This window comes from Oncorhynchus gorbuscha, linkage group LG11 (genome assembly GCF_021184085.1).
Source record: "Oncorhynchus gorbuscha isolate QuinsamMale2020 ecotype Even-year linkage group LG11, OgorEven_v1.0, whole genome shotgun sequence".
Taxonomy (NCBI): domain Eukaryota; kingdom Metazoa; phylum Chordata; class Actinopteri; order Salmoniformes; family Salmonidae; genus Oncorhynchus; species Oncorhynchus gorbuscha.
In genome coordinates, this window is record NC_060183.1 from 78,362,134 (window position 1) to 78,386,626 (window position 24,493).

At 42.2% G+C, this 24,493-nt stretch overlaps 1 protein-coding gene across 1 annotated transcript in view; it reads right to left on the reverse strand.

Moving 5' to 3' along the window:
- Positions 1–2,814: 2,814 nt before the first annotated feature.
- auh (AU RNA binding protein/enoyl-CoA hydratase) overlaps positions 2,815–24,493 on the reverse strand; it is a 55,844-nt gene continuing 34,165 nt past the window's right edge. Inside the window, exons 7-10 of the mRNA XM_046290591.1 lie at positions 10,754–10,941; positions 7,050–7,100; positions 3,921–3,968; positions 2,815–3,659 (exon numbers count right to left, since the gene is read on the reverse strand). Coding sequence (XP_046146547.1) covers positions 3,582–3,659; positions 3,921–3,968; positions 7,050–7,100; positions 10,754–10,941 — 365 coding nt within the window. The 3' untranslated portion in view covers positions 2,815–3,581. The remainder of the gene's footprint in view (positions 3,660–3,920; positions 3,969–7,049; positions 7,101–10,753; positions 10,942–24,493) is intronic.

Consider the following 24,493-nt stretch of genomic DNA (forward strand, 5'->3'; position numbering starts at 1 on the left):
TCTTGACTGATATCTTTGGATTTTTCCATGATGTCAAGCAAAGAGGCACTGAGTTTGAAGGTAGGTACATCCACAGGTACACCTCCAATTGACTCAAATTATATCAATTAGCCTATCAGAAGCGTCTAAAGCCATGACATAATTTTCTGGGATTTTCCAAGCTGTTTAAAGGCAGAGTCAACTTGGTGTATGTAAACTTCTGACCCACTGGAATTGTGATACAGTGAATTCTAAGTTAAATAATCTGTCTGTTAACAATTGTTGGAAAAATTACTTGTGTCATGCACAAAGTAAATGTCCTAACTGACTTGCCAAAACTATAAAACAATACATTTGTGGAGTGGTTGAAAAACGAGTTTTAATGACTCCAACCTAAGTGTATGTAAACTTCCGACTTCAACTGTATTATTGTTGCATCATAAGACGTTATCAGGCTCCAACCTGTTCGAACGCCGACACAGTTCCTACCCTGTTGAAGTTTTATTGCTCTTTTGTCAAATATTTAACTTGGCAATCTAGTCAAGAACAAATTCTTATTTATAATGACGGCATAGGAACTGCCTTCTTCAGGGGAAGAACGACAGATTTTTACCTTGTCGGCTCGGGCATTTGATCTAGCAACCTTTCTTTTACTGGCCCAATAATCTAACCACAAGGCTACCTGCCGCCCTGTAACGGGGCATGTTTGCTTAATATTTCCGAGAAACCCTTCCCATCACTACTTTAAAACCTTTTTCCTGTTCCCTCTGTGTTTCTAAGATAAGCATTACATCATGTTGGCTAATCAATCCCAAAATGCCGCAGTAAAAGGTGAGCCCCCCCCCCCCCCCATGACCCCTTGGAGCACAGTTCCAGCTCAGTTAATAAACAGTACTTCAAATCAAATCGTGTAGCGAAATGCTTGTGCTTCTACTTCTCGACAGTGCAGCAATATCTAACAATTCCACATATACCTAATACACACAAATCAAGTAAAGGAAATGAATTAAGAATATATACATATGAGATGAGCCATGTCAGAGAGGCACAGACTAAGGTATAGTAGAATACAGTATATACATATGAGATGAGCCATGTCAGAGAGGCAGACTAAGATATAGTAGAATACAGTATATACATATGAGATGAGCCATGTCAGAGAGGCACAGACTGAGGTATAGTAGAATACAGTATATACATATGAGATGAGCCATGTCAGAGAGGCACAGACTAAGATATAGTAGAATACAGTATACACATATGAGATGAGCCATGTCAGAGAGGCACAGAATAAGGTATAGTAGAATACAGTATATACATATGAGATGAGCCATGTCAGAGAGACAGACTAAGATATAGTAGAATACAGTATATACATATGAGATGAGCCATGTCAGAGAGGCACAGACTGAGGTATAGTAGAATACAGTATATACATATGAGATGAGCCATGTCAGAGAGGCACAGACTAAGATATAGTAGAATACAGTATACACATATGAGATGAGCCATGTCAGAGAGGCACAGACTAAGGTATAGTAGAATACAGTATATACATATGAGATGAGCCATGTCAGAGAGGCACAGACTAAGGTATAGTAGAATACAGTATATACATATGAGATGAGTGCTATGATATGTATCAGGAGGAACTCTCTTACTGACAGTTGTGGCTGCTTTGTGTGATGTATTGTTGTTTCTACCTTCTTGCCCTTTGTGCTGTTTTCTGTGCTCAATAATGTTTGTACCCTGTTTTGTGCTGCTGCCATGTTGTGTTGCTTACCATGCTGTGTTGTTCTCATGTGGTTGTCATGTGTTGCTACCATGCTTTGTTATCATGTGTTACTGCCATGCTATGTTGTTGTCTTAAGTCTCTCTTTATGTAGTGTTGTCTCTCTTGTCGTGATGCGTGTTTTGTCCTGTTTATTTAATCCTGGCCTTTTGCCTTTTGCCTTTTGGTAGGCTGTCATTGTAAATAAGAATATGTTCTTAACTGACTTGCCTAGTTAAATAAAGGTTAAATAAAATATAAATAGAACATTTCTGAGGGAAACTATGTGTCATTAAGCGGACAAAGTGGCTAACACTCCCTATTACCTTACCAATGACAAGCATACCCATAACATGATGCAGCCAACACCATGATTGAAAATATGAAGTGGTACTCAGTGATGTGTTGTGTTGGATTTGCCCAAAACATAATGCTTTGTATTCAAGACAAAAAGTTATTTTTTTTCTGACATTTGTTGTAGTATTGCAAACTTATTGTGAAGAGGAAGCATGTTTTGGAATATTTTTTATTCTGTACAGGCTTCCTTCAGTTCACTCTGTCATTTAGGTTAGTATTGAAGAGTAACTACAATGTTGTTGATCCATTCTCAGTTTTCTCCCATCACAACCATTTAACTCTGTAACTGGTTTACAAGGTCATCTGTTGTTCTGCCCCTGAACAGGCAGTTAGTTAACACACTGTTCCTGGGCAGTCATTGAAAATAAGAATTTGTTCTTAACTGACTTGCCTAGTTAAATAGTTTTTTTTTTAAAGACCAGTGGGCTTTTGAAGGGGGATGAAAAGCCATTCTCCAATATTTTTTCATGGAAAACATGTTCGCTGTAAGGCCTAAAGCATTTAAACAGTACATTTCATAAACTACTGACTTGTTCTCATGAGAGAGTTTCTCTTAGGGTGAAAGGTCATAAAACATCAATACATTGATAATAATTTGGTGTCAAGAAACTGGGTTTAGATCCAAGGTTGGCAGAAGGTCTTTTTACACTACAGTATGTCACGTGTAACTGGCTACAAAACATGAGACGAGAAGCATAGACAGGTGACAGAGTTTGAGACAGAACTTTATTGTGATAGCTCTACAAAGGTTTCCTCTGTGATCTAGGAACAGATCCTTTCTCTAACATTCAAACATTAGAAAACACAGCGAACTTGGGAAGTGCATGGCTTTTATCATGTGATTTGCTGTTAGCCTGCCTGATATAATGAAATGTAATTAGAAAATGGATTGGATGCGCTGACGACCACACGCTCATCAAATAAATAGAGAATTTCGGGGACTATTCTTTCCTGCGTAATATTAAGGATCCAATCTCATCTCATCGTATTTGCAAATTCTTAATTATTCTGATCTTCTGAATCACTGAGGAACAAACATTCGATGATGTTAACATACAGCAGACAGGCCACATGTTGGGCACGACAACAAGGAAAGGCAACTCATGACATTAGAAACTGAAAAAAATTAAGTCATCATGCAGATTAGCAGTTCTGGTTATTAAATCAGCTGTAAAGTTGTTCTCTCCCTAACTTCTATCTCTGTCCGGATACAGTACTTTTATGTGACATCTCACGTCTCGGTTAGGACACCCCACTCCAGTTATAGAGAGGATGGTACTGTCTATATTGCCGTCTTATGGGAATCTGACAGAAGCAGTGAAAGGAGGAGAACTGAAGGTAGCTATTTGCGATTGCTCTTGATTGGCCCAGGGTGGCGTTTACTCCACCTTGATAGGCCCAGGGTGAACGTTTACTCTCCCTTGATTGGCCCAGGGTGAACGTTTACTCCACCTTGATTGGCCCAGGGTGGCGTTTACTCTCCCTTGAAGCGAGGAGGCCTCTTCTCCTTGAACGCAGCCAGTCCCTCCAGCCTGTCTTTCGTCGGAATCACCTTGGAAACGAAAGACAACAACTTATATGTTCTATTTTGAGTGATCCTGCGAGCGATGGTGGTTGTTGTTTATGCGAGGCGTCATTGTATGTCAACTGCATATAAAAAGAAGTGTACATTTTAAATAGTTCTAGCAGAAAAATAAGCGTCAGAAATCTACAGCATATGGGCTATTTAACAGAATATGGGCTATTTAACAGAATATGGGCTATTTAACAGAAGGGTTGTGGAATTGAAGTTCTTGTTCATGACTAGACGTACCTGGGCATAGCATGCTTCTTCAATTGCTAATCCCGTATTTAAATCCACCTGAAAAATATCAAGATATTAGAGAAAATAACAAACATATGCAGTAATATCAACCGTATAAAATATCTATTTTCTACCATATTTATTCAGCTATGAGGTTTCCTTGTTTCATCGTTTCCTGTCATTCCTACAGGATCGAACCTACAGATGCAGCGTCTTAATTTGATCACCCTGTTGCAGAAGAACATTCCTGCAATGGAAATTTAAAACTTGTAGTGTATTATTTGAGGTTTAAAAAGGCTTCTCACGTTTGTAATTTCCACTGAAATTTCAGACTTGATTTTCCCTTATGGAAAATGTATCAACACCTACAAAAATGTCCATTAATTACACTGAACAAAAACATAAACGCAAATGGTAAAGCCATGGTCATATGTTTCATGAGCTGAAATAAAAGATCCCTGAAATTATCCATACGCATAAAAAGCTTATTTCTCTCAAATTTATTTACATCCCTGTTAGTGAGCATTTCCCCTTTTCCAAGATAATCCATCCACCTGACAGGTGTGGCATATCAAGAAGCTGATTAAAAAGCATGAGCACTACACAGGTGCACCTTGTGCTGGGGACAATAAAAGGCCACTAAAATGTGTGGTTTTGTCAAACAACACAATGCCACAGAAGTTTTGAGGGAGTGTGCAATTGGCATGCTGACTGCAGGAATATCCACCAGAGCTGTTGCCAGAGAATTTAATGTTAATTTTTCTACCATAAGCCGCCTCCAACGTCGTATTAGATCATTTGGCAGTACGTCCAACCAGCCTCGCAAACGCAGACCACGTGTAACCATGCCAGCCCAGGACCTCCACATCCGGCTTCTTCACCTGCGGAATCGTCTCAGACCAGTCACCCGGACAGCTGATGAAACTGTGGGTTTGCACAACCGAATAATTACTGCACAAATTGTCAAGGAAACTCATCTGCGAGCTCGTCGACATCACCAAATGCTCATCTATGATGGCCACTGGCACACTGGAGAAGTGTTCTCTACACGGATGAATGGAGGTTTCAATTGTACCGCACAGATGGTAGACCGCGTGTACGGTGTCGTGTGGGTGAGAGGTTTGCTGATGTCAATGTTGTGAAGAGAGTGCCCCATGGTGGGGTTATGGTATGGGCAGGCATAAGCTATGGACAATGAACACAATTGCATTTTATCGATTGCAATTTGAATGCACAGAGATACCATGACGAGATCCTGAGGCCCATTGTTGTGCCATTCATCCGCCGCCATCACTTCATGTTGCAGCATGATAATGCATGGCCCCATGTCGCAAGAATCTGTACACAATTCCTGGAAGCTGAAAATGTACCAGTTCTTCCATGGCCTGTATATTCACCAGACATGTCACCCATTGAGCATGTTTGGGATGCTCTGGATCGACATGTACGACAGCGTGTACCAGTTCCCGCAAATATCCAGTAACTTTGCACAGTTTTGAAGAGGAGTGGGACAACATTCCACAGGCCACAATCAACAGCCTGATCAACTGTATGCGAAGGAGACATGTCGCACTGCAGGAGGCAAATGGTGGTCACACCAGGTACTGAATGTTTTTTTGATCAACGCCCCTACTTTTTTTAAAGGTATCTGTGGCCAACAGATATAAGATGCATATCTGTATTCCCATTCATGTGAAATCCATAGATTAGGGCCTAATGAATTTATTCAAATTGACTGATTTCCATCTATGAACTGTAACTCAGTAAAATGTTTGAAGTTGTGTCTATATTTTTGTTCAGTGTATAATCCACATAATAATTCACATTTCCTGTTGCTGTAGGATTCTTTTCTAGCTGTAGAAAACTGGCTCAAATTATGATCCTATATCTGTATTGAGCATATGTCTGTGCATTGGTAAAATGTTCACCAACTTTAACAAACCTACCTAGATCCAAGACCTATTCCAAATTCACACTTTAAAGGTTGAATTATACAGAATTAGGGGCAGCATTTATTTTCCATGACAGCACAGAGAGGATAAACCTACTTTCATAGGTTACCTTGGCATTTAACTGAACCAGAAATATCTCCTGTGCCATACTCTCCTTTAGAAAATAACCTACATTTAAAGAGATCGTTGTTGAGCAATTTTATAAAGGAATGCACAGAAGAATTTCTCTCTGTTTAAAAATGTGCATCTTTCAAGTGGGCCAGCTGTTGACCTGTATTTATATCAACCTGAGAAAACTACATGAAACCAGGCTGATCTTGCGTGTGATTTGACCATTTGTCAAAGTTGGCCCCAATATGGATATTGGCAGTTTGTGTAGCCTATGATACATTAACATGGTAGAACAGGCTGTCTACAAATGACACAGCACCTGTCAGAAAGTGCGGTTCATTTGTCAGTTGTGACCGTTGGCCTCTGGGATAACGAAGGCACTCAACAGATTCTCTCAGGTTTCTATGACGGCCTTCAGATGTGACATGGATCCCTTTGGCTCACTGACTACTGAATCAGATGCTTACTTCAATCCTCCACCATGCTTTGTGGCACCGATCCCTAAATGCAGCAAGACCCAAGAGGCCCAAATACTATTACTAGACATAGGAGTTCATTCCCAAATACTATTACTAGACCTAGGAGATCATTCCCAAATACTATTACTTAGACCTGAGGTCATTCCCAAATACTATTACTAGACATAGGAGTTCATTCCCAAATACTATTACTAGACCTAGGAGATCATTCCCAAATACTATTACTTAGACCTGAGGTCATTCCCAAATACTATTACTAGACCTAGGAGTTCATTCCCAAATACTATTACTAGACCTAGGAGTTCATTCCCAAATACTATTACTAGACCTAGGAGATCATACCCAAATACTATTACTAGACCTTAAAAGATCATTCCTAAGGGGTCAATCTCAAATATTATTTGAACCCAGGTCTGCTTAGAACATCAACATGACTTAACCTGTGCTCTAACCATTCAATAATAAACATATAAACATATTTGGTCAAATGATAAAATACTGTACTTGAGACCAGTATGTTGACTGAAAACTGAATTTGGGGACATTTGATCACTTATTACAGAGATGGAAAAAGTACCGGTATGTATGAGTCTTACCTCTATGCCCTGGTTGATTGCCAACTTTGCCATCCTAATTGCAATGGGACCCTGAAGAGATCAAAGCAAAACAATAGTTTGTTTAGGGTCAAAAGTGCATGTAAATAACTTCTTATGGCTGGGAGGAGCTATTTCCACGTTCTGATGAAAAGCTTGCCCAGAGTAAACTGCCTGCTACTCAGGCCCAGAAGCTGAGATATGCATATTATTAGTAGATTTGGATAGAAAACACTCTGAGGTTTCTAAAACTGTCTGAATGATGTCTGTGAGTATAACAGAGCTCAAATGGTAGGTAAAAACCTGAGAGAAATCCAACCAGGATGTGGGAAATCTGAGGTTTGTCGTTTTTCAAGTGATTGCCTATCCAATATACAGTGTAAATTTGGTCTTTAGAACAATGTTTCAGGCTTCTACTATGAAGGGGGAGCGAATAAGAGCTGTTTGAATCAGGGGTCTGAAAGAAAGCCATTAGTTTAGTCACGCGAATTGTCCGGTAAGACAAAGGAATTGTCCGGTTGAAACATTATTGATGATTTATGATAAAAACATCTAAAGATTGATTCTATACATCGTTTGACATGTTTCTACGAACTGTAATATAACTTTTTAGACTTTTCGTCTGGACCTAGTGCTCGCGCCTTGTGCATTTTGGATTACTGGACTAAACGCGCAAACAAAAAGGAGGTATTTGGACATAAATTATGGACTTTATCAAACAAAACAAACATTTTTTATGGAACTGGGATTCCTGGGAGTGCATTCCGATGAAGATCATCAAAGGTAAGTGAATATTTATAATGCTATTTCTGACTTTTACTGACTCCACAACATGGAGGGTATCTGTATGGCTTGTTTTTGTGGCTGAGTGCTGTACTCAGATTATTGCATGGTGTACTTTTGCCGTAAAGCTTTTTTGAAATCTGACACAGCGGTTGCATTAAGGAGATGTATATCTTTAATTATATGCATAACACTTGTATCTTTCATCAACGTTTATGATGAGTATTTCTGTAAATTGATGTGGCTCTCTGCAAAATCACCAGATGTTTTGGAAGCAAAACATTACTGAACATAACGCGCCAATGTCAACTTAGAATTTTGGATATAAATATGAACTTTATCGAACAAAACATACATGTATTGTGTAACATGAAGTCCTATGAGTGCCATCTGATGAAGATCACCAAAGGTTAGTGATTAATTGTATCTCTATTTCTGCTTTTTGTGACTCCTCTCTTTGGCTGGAAAAATGACTGTGTTTTTTGTGACTAGGCGTTGACCTAACATAATCGCATCGTCGTATGCTTTCGTCGTCGTATGCTTTCGTCGTAAAGCCATTTTGAAATCGGACACTGTGGTGGGATTAACAACAAGTTTGTCTTTAAAACAGTGTATAATACTTGTATGTTTGAGGAATTTTAATTATGAGATTTCTGTCGTTTGAATTAGGCGACATGCACTTTCACTGGCTGTTGTCAAATCGATCCCGTTAACGGGATTGCAGCCGTAACAAGATAACAATGGTTGTTGTGTCTACCCTGAGTCTATATAACAGGTGGTTCCCCGGTATAATGTTGCAGGTCACTAGAAATCTAATCCGTACATAAAAGGTACAACATCTGCATTCGCTCAGGTGTTATTTCTAAGAAGTTGATACATCACGACTGTAGGCTACACTCCAAATCATTCAGTGTAGCAGCCTATTCTGAGAATCTGAGAACAGGTTTGATTTCAGGGAAACCACAGAGTCAACGGCCATGTCGGAACACCCATACTTGCATCTAAAGAGTACGCTGATTGGGTATGCAAAAATAAAACGTTTTATATTATGTGAAATTTCCAAACATTTAGTACACTTTATATGCCAGGATGTAAAAGTAATTTCATTTTTTAAATCTAGTATGAATTCGCGGCACAAATTGAGGAAGAAAATTACATTTTTAGACCCAGCTGATAATCAAGTAAGGGGACACAATTTCGGACACAGCCAATGTGTAATAACATCCCTGCTTAAAGGTGGTATTACTCTGGTTTGTACAGTGTACAATGTACAGAGCATTCATCAAGTATTCAGACCCCTTGATTTTTCCCACATTTTGTTACGTTACAGCCTTATTCTAAAATGGATCAAATACTTTCCCCCCTCATCAATCTACACACAGTACCCCATAATGACCTAGTGATAACAGGTTTACATTTTTTTGTAGAAATTTATACAAAATAAAAATAAAAAACATTATTTACATAAGTATTCAGACCCTTTGCTATGAGACTCAAAATTGAGCTTAGGTGCATCCTGTTTCGATTGATCATCCTTGAGATTTTTCTACAACTTGATTGGAGTCCACCTGTGGTAAATTCAATTGATTGGACATGATTTGGAAAGACACACAACTGTCTATATAAGGTCCCACAGTTGACAGTGCATGTCAGAGCAAAAACCAAGCCATGAGGTTGAAGGAATTGTCCGTAGAGCTCCGAGACAGGATTGTGTCGAGCCACAGATCTGGGGAAGGGTACCAAACATTTCTGCAGCATTGAAGGTCCCCAAGAACACAGTTGCCTTTATAATTCTTATTAAATGAAGAAGTTTGGAAACATCAAGACACTTCCTAGAGCTGGCCGACCGGGGGAGCAATCGGGGGAGAAGAGCCTCGGTAAGGGAGGTGACCAAGAACCCGATGGTCACTCTGACAGAGCTCCAGAGTTCCTCTGTGGAGATGGTTGTCTTTCTGGAAGGTTCTCCCATCTTTGCAGCACTCCACCAATCAGGCCTTTATGGTAGGGTGGTCAGACGGAAGCCAGTCCTCAGTAAAAGGCACATGACAGCCCGCTTGGAGGTTGCCAAAAGGCACCTAAAGGACTCTTAGAACATGAGATACAAGATTCTCTGGTCTGATTAAACCAAGATTGAACTCTATGGCCTGGATGCCAAGCGTCACGTCTGGAGGAAACCCTACAGTGAAGCATGGCGGTGGCAGCATCATGCTGTGGGGATGTTTTCAGCGGCAGGGACTGGGAGACTAGTCAGGATCGAGGGAAAGATGAACGGAGCAAAGTACAGAGAGATCCTTGATGAAAACCTAATCCGGAGCACTCAGGACCTTAGACTGGGGCGAAGGTTCACCTTCCAACAGGACAACAACCCTAAGTACACAGCCAAGACTACGTAGTAGTGGCTTCGGGACAAGTCTCTGAATGTCCTTGAGTGGCCCAGGCAGAGGCTGGACTTGAACCCGATCGAACATCTCTGGAGAGATCTGAAAATAGCTGTGCAGCGACGCTCCCCATCCAACCTGACAGAGCTTGAGAGGATCTGCAGAGAAGAATGGGAGAAACTCCCCAAATACAGGTGTGCCAAGCTTGTAGTGTCATACCCAAGAAGCTAAAGGTGCTTCAACAAAGTACTGAGTAAAGGGTCTGAATACTTGTGTAAATGTGATATTTAAATGTAGTATTTTTAATACATTTGCAAACATTTCTAAAAACCTGTTTTTTGCTTTGTCATTATGGTGTATTGTGATGTCATTATGGGGTATTGTGATATCAATCTACACACAATACACCATAATGACGAGGAATATTAAAAAATATATAAAAATATATTTTAGAATAAGGCTATAAGTTAACGAAATGTGGAAAATGTCAAGGGGTTTGAATACTTTCTGAATGCACTGCACGTACATGCTTTATCATATACTCACATTTGGGTTGAACTCGCGAGCCAGGTCCAGTGCTCTGAGGTAGGCGGCATCTCCGCTCTTGTTCTGCTCCACGGCATGGCTGACCAGGCCCAGTCTCTTCGCCTCTGTTCCATCAATCGCCCGCGCCGCAAAGATCAGCTCCTTAGCCAGGGCTACCCCGATGGCCCTGGGTAGTCGCTGGGTACCACCTGGATGGAGGTGAAGGAGAAGGAAGAGGGGGGGTAGGGGAGAAGGAAGTGGAGGAGGGGGTGGAGGAGGAGGTGAAGGAGAAGGAAGAGAAGGGGGTGGAGGAGAAGGAAGTGGAGGAGGAGGGGGTGGAGGAGAAGGAAGTGGAGGAGGAGGGGGTGGAGGAGAAGGAAGTGGAGGAGGAGGAAGTGGAGGAGGTGAAGGAGAAGGAAGAGGAGGGGTGGAGGAGAAGGAAGTGGAGGAGGAGGAAGTGGAGGAGGTGAAGGAGAAGGAAGAGGAGGGGTGGAGGAGAAGGAAGAGGAGGGGTGGAGGAGAAGGAAGTGGAGGAGGGGGTGGAGGAGGAGAAGGAAGAAGGGGGTGGAGGAGGAGGAAGTGGAGGAGGGGTGGAGGAGAAGGAGAAGGAGGGGGTGGAGGAGAAGGAAGTGGAGGAGGGGTGGAGGAGGAGAAGGAAGAAGAGGGGGTGGAGGAGAAGGAAGTGGAGGAGGAAGAGAAAGAAGAGGAGGTTATGGAGAAGTAAGTGGAGGAGGAAGAGGGGGTGGAGGGGGAGGAGAAGGAAGAGGAGGTGAAAGAAGAGAAGAGATTGGATGCTACAGTGAGTAACGTTATGTTAATGAATAAATATGGCTAGCCTGCTGAAACAGAACAAAATATGAGCTATAATTCTATTTGTGAGAGCTGGCTGTTTTTATTCATACATGTAGGATTATTCATGGTTTATAACACCCAAAGACAGTCTACAACACTAACACACCTGATTTAAAACATTAACCAATCATGGAATGAAAGCCTGCACACTCTGTGAAGCTGTCCAGGACCTTTGGAGCTGGAGAGGAGACCCCTGGTCTACAGTGCATCTTTGTTGAAGTTTTCAGTTGAGTTTATTGTGATGATTTGACAAGGAATATTCCCCACAAATGAGATGAGGATGAAAAGCAGTGTTTGAATAATGCTGTGGGTCATAGCACGTTCCTCGCGGGCTGTGACCTCCTGGGCTGTGACGTACTGGACTGTGACGTACTGGACTGTGACGTACTGGACTGTGACCTCCTGGACTGTGATGTACTGGACTGTGACGTACTGGACTGTGACGTACTGGACTGTGACGTACTGGACTGTGACGTACTGGACTGTGACGTACTGGACTGTAATGTACTGGACTGTGACGTACTGGACTGTGACGTACTGGACTGTAATGTACTGGACTGTGATGTACTGGACTGTAATGTACTGGACTGTGACATACTGGACTGTGACATACTGGACTGTGACGTACTGGACTGTAATGTACTGGACTGTAATGTACTGGACTGTGACATACTGGACTGTGACGTACTGGACTGTGGATTGTGGTTAAACATTCTATAATACTCCACTTCTCTGTATCTTTTGGGGTGGAAAACATGGTACAGTAGTGAATCAATGTCTTTCTTGTTGAAATCCTGACCTTTCTCATTCAGGGCAAGCAATTGCCTCACTCCGTCTATGGAAGTCACATATCTGGGAGGTGAAATACAAAGACAAAGAAGGTCTTGGCTTCTCACCACCTGAATATACAGTAACCTCATCTTGCAGGAGCTGTGATGCACTTGACAGCAGTTATGTCAAGCCTGGATCTAGATGCATCAAATATCTAGAAGGTGAACACAACTAACTGAGGGGTACAAAAAAAAGGGAGAAATTTGAGATAAACAGCAATGTGCTTTTCATTGGGCTTCTCTTAAAAATGCTAAAGTAGATAAAGTAGCTTTCCTGAAATGTGTATTGATTTATTTCACCTTTATTTAACCAGGTAGGCCAGTAGAGAACACCTTTATTTAACCAGGTGGCCAGTAGAGAACACCTTTATTTAACCAGGTAGGCCAGTAGAGAACACCTTTATTTAACCAGGTAGGCCAGTAGAGAACACCTTTATTTAACCAGGTGGCCAGTAGAGAACACCTTTATTTAACCAGGTAGAACACCTTTATTTAACCAGGTAGGCCAGTAGAGAACACCTTTATTTAACCAGGTGGCCAGTAGAGAACACCTTTATTTAACCAGGTAGGCCAGTAGAGAACACCTTTATTTAACCAGGTAGGCCAGTAGAGAACACCTTTATTTAACCAGGTGGCCAGTTGAGAACACCTTTATTTAACCAGGTAGGCCAGTAGAGAACACCTTTATTTAACCAGGTGGCCAGTTGAGAACACCTTTATTTAACCAGGTAGGCCAGTAGAGAACACCTTTATTTAACCAGGTGGCCAGTTGAGAACACCTTTATTTAACCAGGTAGGCCAGTAGAGAACACCTTTATTTAACCAGGTGGCCAGTTGAGAACACCTTTATTTAACCAGGTGGCCAGTTGAGAACACCTTTATTTAACCAGGTGGCCAGTAGAGAACACCTTTATTTAACCAGGTGGCCAGTTGAGAACACCTTTATTTAACCAGGTAGGCCAGTAGAGAACACCTTTATTTAACCAGGTGGCCAGTTGAGAACACCTTTATTTAACCAGGTAGGCCAGTTGAGAACACCTTTATTTAACCAGGTAGGCCAGTTGAGAACACCTTTATTTAACCAGGTAGGCCAGTTGAGAACACCTTTATTTAACCAGGTAGGCCAGTAGAGAACACCTTTATTTAACCAGGTGGCCAGTTGAGAACACCTTTATTTAACCAGGTGGCCAGTTGAGAACACCTTTATTTAACCAGGTAGGCCAGTTGAGAACACCTTTATTTAACCAGGTGGCCAGTTGAGAACACCTTTATTTAACCAGGTAGGCCAGTGGCCAGTTGAGAACACCTTTATTTAACCAGGTGGCCAGTTGAGAACACCTTTATTTAACCAGGTAGGCCAGTAGAGAACACCTTTATTTAACCAGGTGGCCAGTTGAGAACACCTTTATTTAACCAGGTAGGCCAGTAGAGAACACCTTTATTTAACCAGGTGGCCAGTTGAGAACACCTTTATTTAACCAGGTAGGCCAGTAGAGAACACCTTTATTTAACCAGGTGGCCAGTTGAGAACACCTTTATTTAACCAGGTGGCCAGTTGAGAACACCTTTATTTAACCAGGTAGGCCAGTTGAGAACACCTTTATTTAACCAGGTAGGCCAGTAGAGAACAAGTTATCAATTACAACTGTGACCTGGCCAAGATAAAGCAAAGCAGTGCGACAAAAATAACAACACGGAGTTACACATAAACAAACGTAGAGTCAATAACACAACAGAAAAATCTATGTACAGTGTGTGCAAATGTAGAAGAGTAGAGAGGTAAGACAATAAATAGGCCATAGAGGCAAAAATAATGAGCATTTAGCATTAACACTGTAGTAATAGATGTGCAGAAGATGATGTGCAAGTAGAGATACTGGTGGGCAAAAGAGCAAGAAGATAAATAACAATATGGGGATGAGGTAGTTGGATGTGCTAATTACAGATTGGCTGTGTATAGGTACGGTGAGCTGCTCTGACAGCTGATGCTTAAAGTTAGTGAGGCAGATATAAGACTCCAACTTCAGTGATTTTTGCAATTCGTTTGAGTCATTGGCAGCAGAGAACTGGAAGGAAAGGCGGCCAAATTAAGTGTTGGCTTTGGGGATGACCAGTGAAATATACCTGCTGGAGCACGTGCTATGGGTGGGTGTTGCTATGGTGACCAGTGAGCTGAGATCAGGCGGGGCTTTACCTAGCAAAGACTTATAGATGACCTGGAGCCAGTGGGTTTGGCGACGAATATGAAGCGAGGGCCAGCCAACGAGAGCATACAGGTCTCAGTGGTGGTAGTATATGGGGATTTGGTGATAAAACAGATGGCACTGTGATATACTACATCCAGTTTGCTGAGTAGAGTGTTGGAGGCTATTTTGTAAATGACATCACCAAAGAAAAGGATCGGTAGGATGGTCAGTTTTACGAGACTATGTTTGGCAGCATGAGTGAAGGAGGTTTTGTTGCGAAATAGGAAGCCGATTCTAGATTAAATTTTGGATTGGAGATGCTTAATGTGAATTCGGAAGGAGAGTTTACAGTCTAACCAGACACCTAGGTATTTGTAGATGTCCACAAATTCTCCGTCCAAAGTAGTGATGCTAGTCGGTCGGGCAGGTGCGGGCAACAAATCGGTTGAAGAGCATGCATTTAGTTTTACTAGCATTTAAAGGCAGTTGGAGGCCACGGAAGGAGTGTTGTATAGCATTGAAGCTCGTCTGGAGTTTAGTTAACACGAATAATATGACTAACTTCCTTATCAGACTAGAATGGCGGTTATATTGCTCATGGCATTGCTCACCAAGGTAATAAACTCAGTCCAGATGCATTTCTACAGGAAATGAAACATTTACATATAAACAATGCAATGCACATAGTCCAGAGGAAAATAAAACAAGACCTTTTAAACAAATGGCAGTGTAATTCCTTGGTAATATAGGGCTTAAAGAGTGAATATGGGTCAGTCACTTCATTAGCAACGTGTATTATCAGTATGTTGACAGTGATCACAGACACATTCTCACCTCCCGGACAGGATGCTCACACGTATTCAGTCATTCTGAATTGATCAGGTTGAGCTGATCGAACAGGGCAGAGGAGTGGTGGTGACCACAGTATTCTCTGTTAGCTGTGTTATCATTCTGACAGCTGCTACAGCCCACGTTGTGTCGACTAAGACAAAATGATAACGCGGGGGAAAATAAGGGACATCACTAAAAAGTTATATTATTATTACTATTATTGTATATTTCTATAAATTACAGGTAAACTATACACAAGGTAGAATGTAGAATGTAGCTGTTCCAGACTTTGGTATATAAATAAATGGCATCTGTTTTTGTTGTCATGAAAGTAGTTGGTTTGAAGCGGTCCTTGTTGCTCAACTCTTACACAAGAACTTGGATGGGAAAGTGTTGACCCGTGGAGGAGTCTGCATGAATTATCACAGAACCCTGATGGCGCAATGACAAACACTCATTTGTTGCCAATTGCTGTTTTCTCTGTGTCTCTGTCTACATCTCTCTGGACTGTTTTCTCTGTCTACATCTCTCTGGACTGTTTTCTCTGTGTCTCTGTCTACATCTCTCTGGACTGTTTTCTCTGTCTACATCTCTCTGGACTGTTTTCTCTGTGTCTCTGTCTACATCTCTTTAGGCTGTTTTGTCTGTGTCTCTGTCTACATCTCTTTAGGCTGTTTTCTCTGTGTCTGTCTACATCTCTTTAGGCTGTTTTCTCTGTGTCTCTGTCTACATCTCTTTAGGCTGTTTTCTCTGTGTCTCTGTCTACATCTCTTTAGGCTGTTTTCTCTGTGTCTCTGTCTACATCTCTTTAGGCTGTTTTCTCTGTGTCTCTGTCTACATCTCTCTGGACTGTTTTCTCTGTGTCTCTGTCTACATCTCTCTGGACTGTTTTCTCTGTGTCTCTGTCTACATCTCTCTGGACTGTTTTCTCTGTGTCTCTGTCTACATCTCTCTGGACTGTCTACATCTCTCTGGACTGTTTTCTCTGTCTACATCTCTCTGGACTGTTTTCTCTGTGTCTCCGTCTACATCTCTCTGGACTGTTTTCTCTGTGTCTCTGTCTACATCTCTCTGGACTGTTTTCTCTGTGTCTCTGTCTACATCTCTCTGGACTGTTTTCTCTGTCTACATCTCTCTGGACTGTTTTCTCTGTGTCTCTATCTACATCTCTCTGGACTGTTTTCTCTGTCTACATCTCTCTGGACTGTTTTCTCTGTCTACATCTCTCTGGACTGTTTTCTCTGTGTGTCTGTCTACATCTCTCTGGACTGTTTTCTATGTCTACATCTCTTTGGGCTGTTTTCTCTGTGTGTCTGTCTACATCTCTCTGGACTGTTTTCTCTGTGTCTCCGTCTACATCTCTCTGGACTGTTTTCTCTGTCTACATCTCTCTGGACTGTTTTCTCTGTGTCTCTGTCTACATCTCTCTGGACTGTTTTCTCTGTGTCTCTGTCTACATCTCTCTGGACTGTTTTCTCTGTGTCTCTGTCTACATCTCTCTGGACTGTTTTCTCTGTCTACATCTCTCTGGACTGTTTTCTCTGTGTCTCTGTCTACATCTCTCTGGACTGTTTTCTCTGTGTCTCTGTCTACATCTCTCTGGACTGTTTTCTCTGTGTCTCTGTCTACATCTCTCTGGACTGTTTTATCTGTGTCTCTGTCTACATCTCTCTGGACTGTTTTCTCTGTGTCTCTGTCTACATCTCTCTGGACTGTTTTCTCTGTCTACATCTCTCTGGACTGTTTTCTCTGTGTCTCTGTCTACATCTCTCTGGACTGTTTTCTCTGTGTCTCTGTCTACATCTCTCTGGACTGTTTTCTCTGTGTCTCTGTCTACATCTCTCTGGACTGTTTTCTCTGTGTCTCTGTCTACATCTCTCTGGACTGTTTTCTCTGTGTCTCTGTCTACATCTCTCTGGACTGTTTTCTCTGTCTACATCTCTCTGGACTGTTTTCTCTGTGTCTCTGTCTACATCTCTCTGGACTGTTTTCTCTCTTTTCTCTGTGTCTCTGTCTACATCTCTCTGGACTGTTTTCTCTGTGTCTCTGTCTACATCTCTCTGGACTGTTTTCTCTGTGTCTCTGTCTACATCTCTCTGGACTGTTTTCTCTGTCTACATCTCTCTGGACTGTTTTCTCTGTGTCTCTGTCTACATCTCTCTGGACTGTTTTCTCTGTGTCTCCGTCTACATCTCTCTGGACTGTTTTCTCTGTGTCTCTGTCTACATCTCTCTGGACTGTTTTCTCTGTGTCTCTGTCTACATCTCTCTGGACTGTTTTCTCTGTGTCTCTGTCTACATCTCTCTGGACTGTTTTCTCTGTGTCTCTGTCTACATCTCTCTGGACTGTTTTCTCTGTCTACATCTCTCTGGACTGTTTTCTCTGTGTCTCTGTCTACATCTCTTTAGGCTGTTTTCTCTGTGTCTCTGTCTACATCTCTCTGGACTGTTTTCTCTGTGTCTCTGTCTACATCTCTCTGGACTGTTTTCTCTGTGTCTCTGTCTAAATCTCTCTGGACTGTTTTCTCTGTGTCTCTGTCTACATCTCTCTGGACTGTTTTCTCTGCGTCTCTGTCTACATCTCTCTGGACTGTTTTCTCTGTGTCTCTGTCTACATCTCTCTGGACTGTTTTCTCTGTGTCTCTGTCTACATCTCTCTGGACTGTTTTCTCTGTGTCTCTGTCTACATCTCTCTGGACTGTTTTCTCTGTGTCTCTGTCTACATCTCTCTGGACTGTTTTCTCTGTGTGTCTGTCTACATCTCTCTGGACTGTTTTCTCTGTGTCTCTGTCTACATCTCTCTGGACTGTTTTCTCTGTGTCTCTGTCTACATCTCTCTGGACTGTTTTCTCTGTGTCTCTGTCTACATCTCTCTGGACTGTTTTCTCTGTGTCTCTGTCTACATCTCTCTGGACTGTTTTCTCTGTGTCTCTGTCTACATCTCTCTGGACTGTTTTCTCTGTCTACATCTCTCTGGACTGTTTTCTCTGTGTCTCTGTCTACATCTCTCTGGACTGTTTTCTCTGTGTCTCTGTCTACATCTCTCTGGACTGTTTTCTCTGTGTCTCTGTCTACATCTCTCTGGACTGTTTTCTCTGTGTCTCTGTCTACATCTCTCTGGACTGTTTTCTCTGTCTACATCTCTCTGGACTGTTTTCTCTGTGTGTCTGTCTACATCTCTCTGGACTGTTTTCTCTGTGTCTCTGGACTGTTTTCTCTCTTTTCTCTGTGTCTCTGTCTACATCTCTCTGGACTGTTTTCTCTGTGTCTCCGTCTACATCTCTCTGGACTGTTTTCTCTGTGTCTCTGTCTACATCTCTCTGGACTGTTTTCTCTGTGTCTCTGTCTACATCTCTCTGGACTGTTTTCTCTGTGTCTCTGTCTACATCTCTCTGGACTGTTTTCTCTGTGTCTCTGTCTACATCTCTCTGGACTGTTTTTTCTCTGTCTACATCTCTCTGACTGTTTTCTCTGTCTACATCTCTCTGGACTGTTTTTTCTGTGTGTCTGTCTGTCTACATGTCTTTAGGCTGTTTTCACTGTGTCTCTGTCTACATCTCTTTGGGCTGTTTTCTCTGTCTACATCTCTCTGGACTGTTTTCTCTGTGTCTCTGTCTACATCTCTTTAGGCTGTTTTCTCTGTGTCTTTGTCTACATCTCTTTGGGCTGTTTTCTCTGTCTACATCTCTCTGGACTGTTTTCTCTGTGTCTCTATCTACATCTCTCTGGACTGTTTTCTCTGTCTACATCTCTCCGGAGTGTTTTCTCTGTGTCTCCGTCTACATCTCTCTGGACTGTTTTCTCTGTGTCTCTGTCTACATCTCTCTGGACTGTTTTCTCTGTGTCTCTGTCTACATCTCTCTGGACTGTTTTCTCTGTGTCTCTGTCTACATCTCTCTGGACTGTTTTCACTGTCTACATCTCTCTGGACTGTTTTCTCTGTCTCTGTCTACATCTCTCTGGACTGTTTTCTCTGTGTCTCTGTCTACATCTCTCTGGACTGTTTTCTCTGTGTGTCTGTCTACATCTCTCTGGACTGTTTTCTCTGTGTCTCTGTCTACATCTCTCTGGACTGTTTTCTCTGTCTACATCTCTCTGGACTGTTTTCTCTGTCTACATCTCTCTGGACTGTTTTCGCTGTGTCTCTGTCTACATCTCTCTGGACTGTTTTCTCTGTGTCTCTGTCTACATCTCTCTGGACTGTTTTCTCTGTGTCTCTGTCTACATCTCTCTGGACTGTTTTCTCTCTTTTCTCTGTGTCTCTGTCTACATCTCTCTGGACTGTTTTCTCTGTGTCTCTGTCTACATCTCTCTGGACTGTTTTCTCTCTTTTCTCTGTGTCTCTGTCTACATCTCTCTGGACTGTTTTCTCTGTGTCTCTGTCTACATCTCTCTGGACTGTTTTCTCTCTTTTCTATGTGTCTCCGTCTACATCTCTCTGGACTGTTTTCTCTGTGTCTCTGTCTACATCTCTCTGGACTGTTTTCTCTGTGTCTCTGTCTACATCTCTTTAGGCTGTTTTCTCTGTGTCTCTGTCTACATCTCTCTGGACTGTTTTCTCTGTGTCTCTGTCTACATCTCTTTAGGCTGTTTTCTCTGTGTCTCTGTCTACATCTCTCTGGACTGTTTTCTCTGTGTCTCTGTCTACATCTCTCTGGACTGTTTTCTCTGTCTACATCTCTCTGGACTGTTTTCTCTGTGTCTCTGTCTACATCTCTCTGGACTGTTTTCTCTGTGTCTCTGTCTACATCTCTCTGGACTGTTTTCTCTGTGTCTCTGTCTACATCTCTCTGGACTGTTTTCTCTGTGTGTCTGTCTACATCTCTCTGGACTGTTTTCTCTGTGTCTCCGTCTACATCTCTCTGGACTGTTTTCTCTGTGTCTCCGTCTACATCTCTCTGGACTGTTTTCACTGTGTCTCTGTCTACATCTCTTTGGGCTGTTTTCTCTGTCTACATCCCTCTGGACTGTTTTCTCTGTGTCTCTGGACTGTTTTCACTGTGTCTCTGTCTACATCTCTTTGGGCTGTTTTCTCTGTCTACATCTCTCTGGACTGTTTTCTCTGTGTCTCCGTCTACATCTCTCTGGACTGTTTTCTCTGTGTCTCTGTCTACATCTCTCTGGACTGTTTTCTCTGTGTCTCTGTCTACATCTCTCTGGACTGTTTTCTCTGTGTCTCCGTCTACATCTCTCTGGACTGTTTTCTCTGTGTCTCTGTCTACATCTCTCTGGACTGTTTTCTCTGTGTCTCTGTCTACATCTCTCTGGACTGTTTTCTCTGTGTCTCTGTCTACATCTCTCTGGACTGTTTTCTCTGTGTCTCTGTCTACATCTCTCTGGACTGTTTTCTCTGTGTCTCTGTCTACATCTCTCTGGACTGTTTTCTCTGTCTACATCTCTCTGGACTGTTTTCTCTGTGTGTCTGTCTACATCTCTCTGGACTGTTTTCTCTGTGTCTCTGTCTACATCTCTCTGGACTGTTTTCTATGTCTACATCTCTCTGGACTGTTTTCTCTGTGTGTCTGTCTACATCTCTCTGGACTGTTTTCTCTGTGTCTCTGTCTACATCTCTCTGGACTGTTTTCTCTGTCTACATCTCTCTGGACTGTTTTCTCTGTGTCTCTGTCTACATCTCTCTGGACTGTTTTCTCTGTGTCTCTGTCTACATCTCTCTGGACTGTTTTCTATGTCTACATCTCTCTGGACTGTTTTCTCTGTGTGTCTGTCTACATCTCTCTGGACTGTTTTCTCTGTGTCTCTGTCTACATCTCTCTGGACTGTTTTCTCTGTCTACATCTCTCTGGACTGTTTTCTCTGTGTCTCTGTCTACATCTCTCTGGACTGTTTTCTCTGTGTCTCTGTCTACATCTCTCTGGACTGTTTTCTCTGTGTCTCTGTCTACATCTCTCTGGACTGTTTTCTCTGTCTACATCTCTCTGGACTGTTTTCTCTGTCTACATCTCTCTGGACTGTTTTCTCTGTGTCTCTGTCTACATCTCTCTGGACTGTTTTCTCTGTGTCTCTGTCTACATCTCTCTGGACTGTTTTCTCTGTGTCTGTGTCTACATCTCTCTGGACTGTTCTCTCTTTTCTATGTGTCTCTGTCTACATCTCTCTGGACTGTTTTCTCTGTGTCTCTGTCTACATCTCTCTGGACTGTTTTCTCTGTCTACATCTCTCTGGACTGTTTTCTCTGTGTCTCTGTCTACACTGTTTTCTCTGTGTCTCTGTCTACATCTCTCTCTGTTTTCTCTGGACTGTCTACATCTCTCTGGACTGTTTTCTCTGTGTCTCTGTCTACATCTCTCTGGACTGTTTTCTCTGTGTCTCTGTCTACATCTCTCTGGACTGTTTTCTCTGTGTCTCTGTCTACATCTCTCTGGACTGTTTTCTCTGTGTCTCTGTCTACATCTCTCTGGACTGTTTTCTCTGTTTCTCTCTGGACTGTTTTCTCTGTGTCTCTGTCTACATCTCTCTGGACTGTTTTCTCTGTGTCTCTGTCTACATCTCTCTGGACTGTTTTCTCTGTCTACATCTCTCTGGACTGTTTTCTCTGTGTCTCTGTCTACATCTCTCTGGACTGTTTTCTCTGTGTCTCTGTCTACATCTCTCTGGACTGTTTTCTCTGTTCATCTGTCTACTGTTTTCTCTGGACTGACTTTTCTCTGTGTCTCTGTCTACATCTCTCTGGACTGTTTTCTCTGTGTCTCTGTCTACATCTCTCTGGACTGTTTTCTCTGTGTCTCTGTCTACATCTCTCTGGACTGTTTTCTCTGTGTCTCTGTCTACATCTCTCTGGACTGTTTTCTCTGTGTCTCTGTCTACATCTCTCTGTTTTCTCTGTGTCTCTGTCTACATCTCTCTGGACTGTTTTCTCTGTCTACATCTCTCTGGACTGTTTTCTCTGTCTACATCTCTCTGGACTGTTTTCTCTGTGTCTCTGTCTACATCTCTCTGGACTGTTTTCTCTCTTTTCTCTGTGTCTCTGTCTACATCTCTCTGGACTGTTTTCTCTGTGTCTCCGTCTACATCTCTCTGGACTGTTTTCTCTGTCTACATCTCTCTGGACTGTTTTCTCTGTGTCTCTGTCTACATCTCTCTGGACTGTTTTCTCTGTGTCTCTGTCTACATCTCTCTGGACTGTTTTCTCTGTCTACATCTCTCTGGACTGTTTTCTCTGTGTCTCTGTCTACATCTCTTTAGGCTGTTTTCACTGTGTCTCTGTCTACATCTCTTTGGGCTGTTTTCTCTGTCTACATCCCTCTGGACTGTTTTCTCTGTGTCTCTGGACTGTTTTCTCTGTGTCTCTGTCTACATCTCTCTGGACTGTTTTCTCTCTTTTCTCTGTGTCTCTGTCTACATCTCTCTGGACTGTTTTCTCTGTGTCTCCGTCTACATCTCTCTGGACTGTTTTCTCTGTGTCTCTGTCTACATCTCTCTGGACTGTTTTCTCTGTGTCTCTGTCTACATCTCTCTGGACTGTTTTCTCTGTGTCTCTGTCTACATCTCTCTGGACTGTTTTCTCTGTCTACATCTCTCTGGACTGTTTTCTCTGTCTACATCTCTCTGGACTGTTTTCTCTGTGTCTCTGTCTACATCTCTCTGGACTGTTTTCTCTGTGTCTCTGTCTACATCTCTCTGGACTGTTTTCTCTGTGTCTCTGTCTACATCTATCTGGACTGTTTTCTCTGTCTACATCTCTCTGGACTGTTTTCTCTGTGTCTCTGTCTACATCTCTCTGGACTGTTTTCTCTGTCTACATCTCTCTGGACTGTTTTCTCTGTGTGTCTGTCTACATCTCTCTGGACTGTTTTCTCTGTGTCTCTGTCTACATCTCTCTGGACTGTTTTCTCTGTCTACATCTCTCTGGACTGTTTTCTCTGTCTACATCTCTTTGGGCTGTTTTCTCTGTGTCTCTGTCTACATCTCTCTGGACTGTTTTCTCTGTGTCTCTGTCTACATCTCTCTGGACTGTTTTCTCTGTCTACATCTCTCTGGACTGTTTTCTCTGTCTACATCTCTCTGGACTGTTTTCTCTGTGTCTCTGTCTACATCTCTCTGGACTGTTTTCTCTGTGTCTCTGTCTACATCTCTCTGGACTGTTTTCTCTGTGTCTCTGTCTACATCTCTCTGGACTGTTTTCTCTGTCTACATCTCTCTGACTGTTTTCTCTGTCTACATCTCTCTGGACTGTTTTCTCTGTGTCTCTGTCTACATCTCTCTGGACTGTTTTCTCTGTGTCTCTGTCTACATCTCTCTGGACTGTTTTCTCTGTGTCTCTGTCTACATCTATCTGGACTGTTTTCTCTGTCTACATCTCTCTGGACTGTTTTCTCTGTGTCTCTGTCTACATCTCTCTGGACTGTTTTCTCTGTGTCTCTGTCTACATCTCTCTGGACTGTTTTCTCTGTGTCTCTGTCTACATCTCTCTGGACTGTTTTCTCTGTGTCTCCGTCTACATCTCTCTGGACTGTTTTCTCTGTGTCTCTGTCTACATCTCTCTGGACTGTTTTCTCTGTGTCTCTGTCTACATCTCTCTGGACTGTTTTCTCTGTGTCTCTGTCTACATCTCTCTGGACTGTTTTCTCTGTCTACATCTCTTTGCTTTGGATTGCCTCATTTCTTACTTGCTTCATCAACTCATAACAGTTAGCTTAAAATAGCGCAACATAACATAATAACAGAACTTTGAAGGCTAAACATTTTGATAAGCCAAAAAAATGTAGCTATTGTTTACCCATTCTACAGAGTGCAAGATAGTGCACTGCAAATTATCAGACAACATATTCAAAACATCCTCGACAAACACACAAGTGAAGAAAAGGGCAGATGAGAGATAAGATGTTACATGGAATCGTTGTGTCACTCGTCACATTATTAACCACACAATTCTGGTAATTTCTGTGGCTCGACCTCATAGCCTTGCATAACATTGTGTAACTAAGTTTAAATACACCAGGGGGAAAATGGTGCAACAACTTCTGAGAAATCATTGTCACAATGCCATTTTCCTCATGGCGGTTGGTCAATTTTCTCATTGCTTAACCATTGCCTGAACCGTAA